Raw genomic sequence first — 13,167 nt, 5'->3', positions numbered from 1 at the left:
TCCGCATATAAGTGAAATCATACAAGATTCGTCTTGTCTCCGGCTGACTTCTCTCACTTAGCATAATGCCCTCAAGGTCCACCCATGTTGTCACAAACGACAAGATTCCCTCTTTTTTCAGGCTGAATAATAGTCCCAGGTGCCTTTATAAACACACCAGGGGTTTTTATACAAATACAATTTCTCATCTATTCATCCGTCAACAGATACATAGGTTGTTTCCATATCTGACTTACTGGGAAGCGTTATTCCAATTACTGAGATGCTGGTTTTCAACCATTAGCCCTCCTCCCACCCAAAAAACCCCTCAGAATTTATGCTTACAAAGAATGATTGCTTTGCCTGAGTCCTCCCTCAGACCCCCCAAAACGGGCAAATTCATTCAATCCGTTAATGACGACTCGGATGGAGAAAGGAGAGCGTTTTCTTCTCTGATCTGAAAGGCAGACACCAGACTCCCTATTTCTCGGTGAGGCTGGCAGAGGTCTTTGGAGCCGGGTGGCCAGAACTCGGAGGACTAGAAAATGTTCCCTGGAGATGCCCCCACACAACCCAGAAGATGGGAGGGAAGGACCGTGGCTTCCTGAGTGCGTTTGCTCCAAACATGACAGGCCCCCACGTTCAATCATCTTGGCATTTTGCAAAAAAGAGGAGCCCCCAAAAGCAACCGGTCCCTGAGCTGGGAAGTTGCTGTGAAGTTGTTGGTGCAGAATCCCTGCAGCTGCAGCCAGCACGGCGAGGGGCAGAGCTGGAGGGGCCAGGCCTCTGGGGTCCTGTGCAGACATCCTGGACGTGGGGACCGTGGAGCCACCGTTACAGACAGCGATGGCTGAGGACAAGCACGCACACCCAGCCTGGCGGGGACGCTCCTCTTATCTCCACCACTCTCCCCAGAAGCCAGTCTGCAGAAATGAACTAGGTAAAAAAACGGATTGTGTGCATGTAAACCCCAGAGTGTTTTCTGAGCCATGAGGGGCGCGAGCGTGTGTGTGTGTGTGTGTGTGTGTGTGTGTGTGTGTGTGTGTGTGTGTGTCTAAGTTTGAAAACCCAAGAGAAAGGAGCTCCCATCGTGGCTTATTGGTAACAAATCCAACTAGTATCCATGAGGATGCAGGTTCGATCCCTGGCCTCGCTCAGTGGGTTAAGGATGCACCATTGCTGTGAGATGCGGTATAGGTCACAGATGTGGCTCGGATCCTGTGTTGCTGTGGTGCAGACCTGCAACTGCAGCTCCAGTGGGACCCCTAGCCTGGGAACTTCCATATGCCACAGGTGTGACCTTAAATAGAAAAGAAGAAAAAGAAACCCCAGGAAGAGAACAGAAGGGGGTGACCTTTTTCATCCAATTTCAAATGCCCCCCAAACGCTTGTCCAGCTGCTGCATTCTGTCTCCCTGCAGCCTGTGAGTCGGGTCTGCCTGCATCTCAGATGTTTGAGAAGGTGGTCCCTTGAGGGACCCCAGCCTCATCCAGCGGAGGCTGGGTGTTGACTGGATTCTGTTGGAATGGCCCACAGCACCACGGCTCCACAGAGCTTGGACCAGCCGGGACCTCCATGGGGAGTGGTGATATACATTGCTGGGCTGTCTTGGGTAGGCTGGTCGACTTACCCCCTTAGCTGATATTGACGTAAGTGACGCACCAGCCACCCAAGTTCCAGTGATAGCTGGGGCCCTGCCCTTCTCCTTCCGGCCGGGCTCCCAGCCCCATTGGCCACATCCTTGTCGGTGTGCCTGGCAGGGCGAGAACCTCGGCCCGAGGGAGAGGCCCCCGCGTCGGCCGGGGAACGGGCTGCACGACCCTGAGTAATATTTATTATCTCAGCAAGAATAATAAGCCGCCCGTCTCCGAGGGGTAAACCCGCGTCTGTCACACGGATTTTCTTCACCCACCGCAGGCTCTGCGGCCTCCACGGAGCCCGCCCTGGATTTTCTGCCACTTGGGGGGAACTTTGCATGTCGGAATGCCCTCGGCTCTGGACAGACACGCAGAGGACGCACAAGGTGATGGCCTGCCTCCCTGATGCCCGGCTGACCTCGGGCCGGTGCCCCCCGATGTCAGCCAGAGGCTTAGCTGCCAAGCCCTCTTGGAAAATTGGTTTTGGGAGCCTGGGAGCCCCCTTCCCTGTCTGTCCCGCCCCCATCTATGAAAGGCGCATTTTAATTACCTCTTTCCTCCAAAGACGGCCTCGCCCCTGGAGTTGGGGGTTTAAGACATTAGCAAGTGAATAAGAAGCCTTCTTACTGTATATCATTTTAATCTCTCACGTCTGACTCAGCCAGATGGCTTATTATTACAAGCTCTGCCTCGAGAAAAAAAAAAAAAAAAAAAAGGCAAACTTTGAATCCGCGGATTTGCAATATGACGAGAAAAGAGACCAAATGGGGGGCAGGGGGTGGCCTCGCGTCCCCCTGCAGAGCCCGCGTGTTCACGCACGGCCTCCGTGGGCGCTCGTTGCCACGTAATCACCCCCCCCACCCACCCCCGGCAAAGGAATTGGTGGCGGAGATGACCATCGCGGCTTTGGACGTTCCCAGGCGCCAGATCCGTCGGTAAAATATGAAGCCGCTTATACGGAGCCGCTTAGCCGATGTCAAGGTCTCGCGTGCCCCGCCCTGAGCTTCCGGACGCAGCGCAGCCTCACACCTGAGACAGTGAAGGCGCTCCCCGTTCAGGGGCTGCTCCCGGAGCTGGCAGTTCCAGGGTTTATGGCCCGGACCACGCGGCCATAAACTTCTTCCCCATGAACAAAAGTCCCCCCTCCCACCGCCCCCGTCGTCATTAAACTAATCACTATCTGGTTTTTAATGGGCCCGGGGCTTCGGGGTTCGGGGACAAGGCACCGTTTGCATGTATGCGATCTGGCAACGCGTTTCTCCCCAACTCAGCGTCAGGGAGAAAACCTCAGACCTGGAAAAGTGTCCCCTCTTAGAGCGTCTGCCTACGCGCCTTTCTAAAAACATATGTGCATCTGTCATTGAAAACCTACTGCAAATGAATATAGGGTTCTAAGACGGATTCTTCAAAGGAGGGTGGGTCCGACATGGACTGGAACTCCTGTCTGCAAATAGCAGGATCACAGAGCATCTGCCCCTGGGGAGAAAAGACGCCTGTGTAGGATGCAACTGTGCAGGTGAGGCTTGCCCTTCCTGATGGGTGTGCTGGAGCTTGCATCTGCTGACATCCATGCAATGTTGACACAAAGAAACCATCAGGAAGATTTACCCACTTTTAGATACAGTGTGGCCTTTATAACAAAGGATATGTTTCTCTGCGGCTCAGCAGGGTGCCAAGGCAGAGACAGAAGGTTCCAGAATGGTGGGGGAGGGGCACACTTCTGTCACACTGCCCTTTAATGACTCACCTCCCTACCCATGCACTCCCAGCTCTGATCTGGCAGATCTGGCAGCCGCACATCCATGCCCCCCACCAACCCATCCCAGTGGATGGTTCGTTTTCCTACCAGCTACACTCTTTTCCTGCTAAATCTGTGCATTGCAGCATGTTTGTAAGACTATGCTTATTCACCTGTGAAGCATGAATTGCTGTAGCTCGGCCCCTAGGAGCCCCGCATCCACCCCCAACCCCTGAACCCCCTTCTCTTTCCTGTGTCCAGAGCCTAAGCTCCAGGAGTGCAGCTCCAAACTCCCAACCTCTGAGGGCTGTGGGCTGTGCACTGGGACCCCCGGGGACGGAGGGGGGAGCGTGTGTCTCCCCAGGCCTAAGAGGGGGTTCCCGACCCAAGACATCTCAGTGGGTGAGGGGGGCCTGAGAGCGCCTGCCTGCCGGCCTCTGGGGCAGGTCAAACTGGACCACATGACCACCTTGGGTGAGGGAGTTGCTCCTGTGGCCTCAGGGGACCCTCCCCCCACCATTGGGCTCTGGGGTCCTCTCTCCCGGGCATCCTTCACCTGCCCAGATGCCCCTCCTGGACCCCGAACGGCTCCTGGGCCTTCCGCAGGATTCACCATCCTGGCGGCCCCTTCTCTTCCATGTCTCCATGGACGTGTCCCCAAGACCAGACCTACCCGTCCTCAGTCTGACCAGCGCAGGGAGCCCTGACTTCCCGCTGCCACCTGGCGTCTCTGTGCTCCGCGTACACATTCAGGGAGCCCTCTGGTGGGGTGAGCTTATGTGTGTATGTGTGGCTACCGTGTGTGTGCACGGGGGTTTGCGCACAGATATATGTGCCTGCGTGTTCATCACATGCAGCTGTGAGCAACTGTACAGATGTGCTTGTGTGTGTGTAACCTGTGAGGCTGTGTGTGCAGTCACACGGGTTATGCGTGCATGGGTACTGCCTGTGGCTATGGGCATTTGAACATGTGTGCACATATATTTGCGTGATGATGTGTGTTACATGAGTGAGTATCTGTGTGCATGTTTATTGTGTGTGCCCTGAGCCACGTAAGAGTCTGCCCGTATTTTTGCAGGTATGTGGTGTCGTGTGTGGGTGTGTGCACATGTGAGGATTGTGCACACGTGGCTCAGGATGTGCTTGTTTATTACACATGACTGTGCACCCCCACGTGTATATTTGCATGTGTGCGCATGCGTGACAATCTATGTGTGTCTGTGTGTGTATCTGTGTGTGTGTCCATCTGTGTGTGCATCTGTTGTGTGTCTGTGTGTGTGTGTCTCTCTGTGTGTGTGTCTCTGTACGTGTGTCTGTGTGTGAGCACGTGCATTCTGGTGAGTCTCCCACCCCCATTTATATTCCAGTGGATTAAACTGTAGGTGAATATTAAACCTCTCCACTGAGAGAGACTTTCCAGGAATAAAAACAGCAGAAGCAAATGCTATGGAGAACACAGATCAGTTTGATTACATGCAAATTTTAAACTCTTTATGTCTGAACAACCATAACCAATGTATAGCATTGTCTAAAAACCGTAAACAAGAGACTAGCACAAAAGGTGTGGAAAATATTTGTGAAATGTATGAATGAGAAAGGGTTCGGGTCCTTAATATATTAAAAACTCTTACAGGAGTTCCTGTTGTGACTCGGCAGGTTATGAACCCAACCCATGAGGATGCAGGTTCGATCCCTGGCCTCGCTCAGTGGGTTAAGGATCCAGTGTTGCCGGGAGCTTTGGATTAAGGTCGAAGACTCAGCTTGGATCTGGTGTTGCTGTGGCTGTGGCGTAGGCCTGCAGCTTCAGCTCCGATTCAACCCCTAGCCTGGGAAATTTTAGGGTGCAACCCTAAAAAAATAAAAAAATAAAAAGCTCTCACAAATCTGTCTGTAAGAATGACAATTATTTACAGAATCCTTTCTGTGCACTAAAATTTTGTATTGCACTGTTTACATATGTAATCTCGTTTAAAACAACTTCAACCACAAATCAAACCTAGGTGATTTGTTACAGATTAGGAAACTGAGAATTAAAGAAACCAAACTTCCCAGAGTCACAGAGCAGGTAGTAAGCTGTGGTTTGTGATTCAAACCCAGATCCGTTGGACGCAAAAGCTCAGTGTCTTAAAGACTCTGCTATCCTGCCCCAAACACACACTAGAAGAATAATCAACCATCCTAAATAATTTACAGATGAAAAATACACAAGGAGAGTAAACCTGGGGTCGGGGGTGGGGAATGTTTACCACGGAAAAGAATACAATTCAAAATGATGGATGCTATTTAAAATATGTCAGCGCGTTCCCATTGTAGCTCAGTGGTTTAAGGACCTGACATAGTGGCCATGAAGATGCAGGTTCCATCCGTGGCCTTACTCAGTGGGGTTAAGGAGGTGGCATTGCCGTGAGCTGTGGTGAAGGACGCAGCTGCAGCTCCCATTCAGCCCCCAGTCTGAAACTTCTGTATGCCACAGGTACAGCCCTAAAAAGAAAAAAACACGTCACATTTTCAGAGTTCTTTTTTTTCCTTTAAGAAGAAAGCTCGTCACTGAGACCTGCTCTGTTGGCCTCAGTATAAATCAGCGTAGCCTCCGGGAATGACTCTTTGTGCCGCGGCCGAGAATCTGGCCTTTTACAAGTGCAGGAGTTGGATCCAGTCATTAAACAGTCACTCCTTTGTGCGCCAGGATGGATAGGGAATAATGGAAATTCTCCCAAATACGTGCCGAGCTGAGTAGATGCTGATGTAAACACCACACAGCTACAAAAACCCTGTTTGGCAAAAATACGTGATGATATTCCACGTATGTAACTTCTGAGCCAGTCTCTCCATTCCTCCCCAAAATGAACCCCAAAAGCTGAAAGCCCGTATGGGGGCAGGGGGCAAATGGGCTCTGATACCTCCCTGGCTGCCAGGCCTTCCTGCCCCCTCGTAACAAGGCACAGAGCCCCTCCCCAGGTGGTCTCAGATCCAGTGACGAGATCCCTGTATCTCAGATACAGGGTGTCTGGAAGGGCGAGCTGCATTTATTTTCTGATGTCCTGGTGTCGGGGGAGGGGGGGTCCGTCCTGATGGAGAGATGCTTTGCTAGGGTTAGATACGCTGCCTACCCCTCCCCCCCCCATGACCCTCCGCACACCCAGTTCAGGCCCTGCAGGCCCTGATCCACCGTCTCCGCCAGCCTCCCTGGCAGGTGTCACGGGGACTGGCGGGACCATGCCCCTGCCCTGGGCACTGAGGGGCTGGAAGCAGTTCCAGGACACGGCCCAGCAGGAACCAGGACCCCGGTCCTTAGCAGACCCGTAGCAGGAAAGCCTCGGCACAGGGGAACCACAGAGCCTCCCAGGGTGGCCCCAGGGTGCCAGGTCACTCGCCTCGTGCTTTCTTGAAGGACCTGGAGCTCCAGACAGGGATGGGTCGTGCACGTCCCCACATGGGGAGGTGCAGGTCACCCGCCAGCACAGGCCTCCTCGCTCCCAGCCACAAGTATGACGGAAAAGTGAATTTTCCATTTGAAAACCGGCCAAGCCGCGTCGGGTAGCGGAACACACCTGTGAACCGTCCACCACCGTCCCAAGAAAGAGGTGCCCGGATGGACTTGTGGAAATAAAATGCCCCACGGGTTTTACTGTGTGCCTTTAAACGCTGCAGGTGCACCCATGTGCACCCACGAGATATTTATATTTGATGTCTATGTATCATGTCTACACAATACGGATAAACGTGTTTATAATGTCTGATGCTTGTTTATAATGTCCCCATACAGTGTTTCTAATAATGTCTATGTACGATGTGTGTCTATAATCCCCTCGTATATAACAGCGGTATGTAACATCTGTGCACAATGTTGATACATAATATCTATAGACAATGCATACAGAGAATGCCTATATACAGTCTCTCCATACAATGTTTCTAATAATGTCTATGTACGGTGTGTGTCTATAATCCCCTCGTATATAACAGCGGTATGTAACATCTGTGCACAATGTTGATACATAATATCTATAGAATGCCTGCCTGCAATGTTTCTGTATATTTATACTGTCTGCATACAAAGTGTATATATCGTGTCTCCATACAATGTCTATATACATATTTATAATGCCTGTATACAGTGTCTATATATAACACCTACATAAAATGTCTGTAAGGTTTATGCACAAGGTTTACATAGCATATCTATAAACAGCGACTATGCTTAATGCCTATACATGTGTCTCCGTACACGGCTGATACATAACGTTCACATGCAACGTCTCTATAACGGCGATACGATGTCTATACTTATGGCCCGTGTACGATTTTCATATGAAATGTCTATGTACAATGTCTATACGCAGTGTTCATCTATATACCCCACATGTGACACCCACATATAATGTCTACATACAATGTCTATAGACAGTCACGCTTGTCTGTATAAAATACATGTCTGTGCCATACTTGTATGTAGTGTCTGTGAAATACCCACATACAGTGCCTGTCTGTGATACTCGTGTATAATTGTATATATAATGTCCACATACAGTGCTTAGATATAAAGCATCTCTATACAACATCTATACATACAATCTGTATACAATTTCTTTTTTTTTTAATACTTTATTTTCCAGGTTTCTGAAGGGTCCAGCCTTTCTCCTGCCAGTGACAATCTCAATGCTGTCTCTCTCTCTCTCTTTTTTTTCTGTTTTTGTTTGTGTTTTTTAGGGCTGCACCCACGGCACATGGAATTTCCCAGGCTAAGGGTCAAATTGGAGCTTCAGCTGCGGACTTACACCACAGCCACCGCAACACCGGATCCCAGCCGTGTCTGTTACCTACACCACAGCTCACTGCAACGCTGGAGCCTCAAGCCACTGAGCGAGGCCAGGGATCGAACCTGCATCCTCATGGATACCAATCAGGTTCATTACCACCGAGTCACCACAGGAATTCTTACCATTTCTATATAGCATGTCTGTGTGCAATGTCTGTATGTAATATTTGTCTGTATGCAACATATATAACACCTACAAATAATGTCTATTTACAATAAGTACATATATATATTATATCTATATATAAAGCATCTCTGTATAACACATAGATTATGCTGATGTATAATACTTATGTATAATGTCTATATGTAATACTTACATGTATGTACCTATGATGTCTACTGACAATGTCTGCATATGATATTTACATACGTATATGTAGAAGGTTTATATATAATGTCTGGGCATAATACATACATTATCTCTATGCAACATATAATATCTATACAATATACATATAATATCTATACAATATACATATAATATCTATTGGTGATGTCTACATACAGCGCTTAGATACAATGTTTCTATACATACTGTCTGTTCACAGTTTCCCTGAAAAAGGTCTGTGTACCATATCTATTCGAGTGTACCCACATACACGTAAGTGTGTATATATATGTACTTACGCAGACACCCCCCCACACAATGATGGAAATGCAACCTGACCAGAACAAATTGTGCACAGGAGGAAAATGAATGGGCAGGTTAAGCTGAACCGACGCCCCGCTCGGCAGGTCAGCGCGGAAAACGCAGGTGTCGGCCTCCATCTGCATATGCAGACGCTGGCAGACAAGCCTCTGTGTTTCCTGAACAGTTTTCCACCAGATGTTCGCCTTTCTGTCCCCGAAGTTCCAGCGTTTCCTCCGCGTGCCCCTCACGACCGGGCGGGGGGGTACTTCTTTATTCTCTTAGGTTCTAAATAAATGATAGGCTTGGTCCGCACCCCACCCCCACTAAGTAATGGTGCTCCGTGGTGGAGCAAAAGCACCTTCCTCGGCCGCCTGGAAATAAAAGATCCACGTCGGAACAGAGCATCCTTCCAGCGTCTCCGTTTCAGAAAAGTTTTGTCCCCGAATCACCTAAAAAAAAAGAAAAAAGAAATCAGGGGAAGAAAATAGGCGTTGTCAGCCCCCATCTCCGCGTCACTTTGTTTGCTGGGCTGTTTTGCATTTCAAGACATTTCTACTCACCTTGAGTTCCCGGTTCAAAAAGAAACAATAAGTTTAATCTTCTCACTTGACAATGATGTATGGTTCTGGAGAAAAACAGTTTTCAGGTATGATCATGCAAAGCCTACTCCCTGCCCCCCCACCGTGGCTTCTTCACACACCGTGTAAAATACCCAATGCACCAAAGCTTTATCCAGAAGCCACCCAGGTCACAGCCACGCCATCCTGTGTACAGCTGGCAGCCATACCTTGGCCGGGACCAGCACGTTGGGCACCGAACACACAGCCCACAGCGGAGGCAGGAATCTCCAGAGGCCGTGACAGCCACCGCCCCACCCCCCATGCTGGTCCTGATGACCTTGTCCAAGTTAGCAAATTTGCCTAGTGCTGCCTCTTATGCAACTGGTTTCAATTAGGATTCCTGCCTGTTTCTCCTCCTGCCCCCTTGCCGTTAACTGCAGATTAGCATCTGTCCACTCAGCGGGGAGAGTGGATCTGGAATAAAATACAGCACAGGGCCTGCAAAACACCAGGGACCCCAGATAGAAGGCAGGGCCATCCCCTCCACCCCACGGGCGGGCTTGGGGCGGTCCCCTGACTCGGATCCATGGCAGGGAGGCTCCAGGATGAAGCCCCGTTTCTTTGTATAACTCAGGATGTACAGAGTAGACGGAGGCAGGAAAAATCCCTACCAACCCACCAACGGTGATGGAGAAGGAAAAAAAATCCCCACCAACACCTACCCATTTTAGGTTCTGGGGGGAGCGGGGGAGCTGGCAAATTAGATTGACAAAAGACAGATTAGCAGGAGAAGACAGAATTTACACACACCCTCTCAGGGATGAGCATCTCAAAGGGATGAGTGGAACCTGGGTGCCTACAGCGTCTTCTCAAAGAACTTTCGATTTCTGGAGACCAGAAGAAAGAAACGTGGGCAACTGTGGGGAGGTAAGCAGGTGGGGAAACCACCGGAGGGAGATGTGTTTAAGAAAAATCCCAGTGAGTGTGTGTGAGGATGTAGTCGGCTTTGTTGGGTGAGCCGTGACCCCCACAGCACCCCGTGCAGAAAGGACGCGCTCTCCCATGCTCTGAGGACGGGCTGCACAAAGTGGGAGGTTTTTATAGGAAGGAGGGGGGTGGAGATGCTGATTCCAAAGAAAAGAAAGGGTTATTTTGAAGCCAAGCCCCCTTCTCTTGTGGGGAGGGGAACGGCCAGGTTCTTTAACATGCAAATGGTCTCCCCTGGGTCGACCCGGACTTTTCTGAAGGGTTTTGGAAGGTCACATTTCAGAGAGGAGGTGAAATCGCAAATCAGCTCTGGGTTTGCTGTCCTGGGGGCAGGAGACTCCGTTTAGGGCTGTGGTTTCTTTGTAACAGGTGTGTTTGTGCAGGTCCGCCTCTGAGCCAACTCCTCACCCTCTGTGGGGCCATAAAACCTCCCCAGAGATGGGGTTCACCGTTGGTAGTGTCCTCTGTCCGCAGAAGCTTCTGTGTTTTGTCCTTTAAGGGAACCTCCCGGGAGGAGTCTCTGTAAATGTGCTTCTCCACTGCCTCTAGCTCAGAACAATCCTTACGCCAAATGGCAGCATTTGGGTGCAGCTTCTGCCTCTATAGCAAACATGCTCATCTGCACCCCAATCCCTGCCCCCCCAAAAAACTCAGAGTTACCGAAACACCCATGCTGCCTTTTAGGGATGCTCTTCTGGGGGCAGGTATAGCTCTTGCTATTGTTATGGTGATGGGTTAACATACAAAAGGGATTTTAAAGATAGTGTGTACTTGTACACAGATGTGTGTAGCAGCCCCACTTAGGACAGCTGCAAGGTGGAAACAACCCAAATTTCCATGGATAATGGCTGGTTGGTGGATGGATGGATGCATGAATTATGGATGGTTGTTAGATGGATAATGGGTGGGTGGATGGATGGATGGATGGATGGATAAACAGAATGGGGTCCATCCACACCGTGGCCTATGACTCAGCCGAGGAAAGAAGAGAAGCACGGACACAGGTTGCCACATGGATGGACCTTGAACCCACGATGCTCAGGGAGAGAAGTCAGACCCAGAAGGACACACAGTGTGGGATTCCATTTGTAGGAAACATGCAGAGGCAGGCCAGTCCACAGAGGCAGGAAGCAGATTTTTGGTTGCCCAGGTCTCAGGAAAGGAGGTCGTGAGGCGTGACTGTGTCACGGATGGGGGTTAAAAATAAACGTAAAAGAAAAGAATACGTCCCCTTCGAAATGGGTTAATATTCATTCCATTTTAATCATATTTAAAGACATGTACAATTTTTAAAAATCAGAGGGGATGAGAGTGTTCTGGAATGAGATGGGCTCTATTCCCAATCTTCCCTGTGCTATAAAGTGAATCCTTCTACTTAGTTTATATCTTGTAGCTTATTTTATACCTTGCATATCCTTGTACAAATAGAGCCCTGTAGCTTGTTTGTTTCCATATATTCTTGTAGCTCATTTTCTATTTTGTAACATATTTTATGCCTTTCCTCTATAAGTTACACATTGACGAAGACTTTATCTAAAAAAAAATTCACAAGCAGGAGTTCCCTGGTGGCCCAGATGGCTAAGGACCTGGCATTGTCACTGCTGTGGTTCAGGTGGCTGCTATGGTGTGGGTTTGTTTCCTGGCCCCAGAGCTCCCACATGCTCTAGTCAATGAATTACATAATAATTAAATAAATAGAAATAATTGTTTAAAGTTCACAATAGGTCTCCTGAAGAGCAGAAATCTATTGCCCAGAGTCAAAGGAAAAGGTGCACAGACCCAGAGAATATCATGTAATGAATGTCCCTGGGCCAGTGACACGCAGGAAATCGGCCATTTGTCATAATTAATGGGTTATTAGTGGGTATTAAGGCGCCCCTGTCATCAGAGAGCATGTCGCAATCCTGTCTCAGTGAACAGCAAGCATGGGGAGGGCGCCCCCCTCTCCCCACTCTGGCCCCTTGTTTCCTACCCGGGTGGTGGGCTGAGGGGGCTGCCTTCTGCCCCAGGCGAGTCCCATTTGGGGAAGAGATGAAATTTCAGCAGAGCCGGGGAAACACCGAAATGAAAAATCATCCCGCAAATAATTAGAAACAGGATAGAGTAAGGGGTTCCTTAACCCTCTGACCACAAGTCAAATACACAGCCATCCGTTAAGGTAAAATCTGAAGCTAGGGGGGGCCAGTGGGAATGTCATGGGCGGAGACAGACAAAGGACCAGCCCAGCCCAGCATCCTAACACAGCACCCCAGCCCCCAGGATCCCAGTGCAGGATCCCAGCCAGGCACCCCAGTCCACCATCTGCAGTCGGGCACCCTAGCCCAGCGGCCCAGCCCACCCTCCTACTCCAGCATCCCAGCCCAGCATCCTAGTCCAGTGTTCCAGTCCAACATCCCAGCCTAGTGTCCCAGTGCAGCAGCACCCCAGCCCAGCCACCCAGTCCAGCAGGCCAGTCCAGCAGCCCAGCCCAGCAGCCCAGCCCAGCACCTGAGCCCAGCAGCCCAGTCCAGCAGCCCAGCCCAGCATCTGCAGTCCAGAAAAAGGATCAGAATCACCTGTTCCAGGGCATTGTTTTGGATTCAGACACACGAACCCCTCAGGTGCTCACAGTTTACCCCTGTGTGAAGGTGGTTCCAAGGTCGCCGTCCACTACCACAGAGTCTTTATGTGTGTAACTGCCACCCTCAGAACCACGGGCACGGGGCCATCCTCAGGCATTTGTGGAAAGCCTGCAGCTCAATCTACGTGAACCTCACGCTCATCACGCAGAGAACGCACACTTCAGGCTTAAGGCTGGGGCAGCCTCGTTAAAC

At 50.1% G+C, this 13,167-nt stretch overlaps 1 protein-coding gene across 1 annotated transcript in view; it reads left to right on the top strand.

The window, feature by feature from the left end:
* The first annotated feature begins 3,918 nt into the window (after positions 1-3,918).
* The window catches only part of LOC146394433 (uncharacterized), a 70,099-nt gene continuing 60,850 nt past the window's right edge, over positions 3,919-13,167 (top strand). Inside the window, exons 1-2 of the mRNA XM_085008474.1 lie at positions 3,919-4,118; positions 6,498-6,656. Coding sequence (XP_084864600.1) covers positions 3,919-4,118; positions 6,498-6,656 — 359 coding nt within the window. The remainder of the gene's footprint in view (positions 4,119-6,497; positions 6,657-13,167) is intronic.

The sequence above is a fragment of the Sus scrofa genome, chromosome X (genome assembly GCF_054392235.1).
Source record: "Sus scrofa isolate SSC_HxYL_T2T_F1_AM1 chromosome X, Sscrofa_HxYL_maternal_Yorkshire_Landrace_v2.0, whole genome shotgun sequence".
Lineage (NCBI taxonomy): Eukaryota > Metazoa > Chordata > Mammalia > Artiodactyla > Suidae > Sus > Sus scrofa.
Note: the sequence above shows the minus strand (reverse complement) of the source record. Positions and strands in the feature narration are given on the sequence as shown.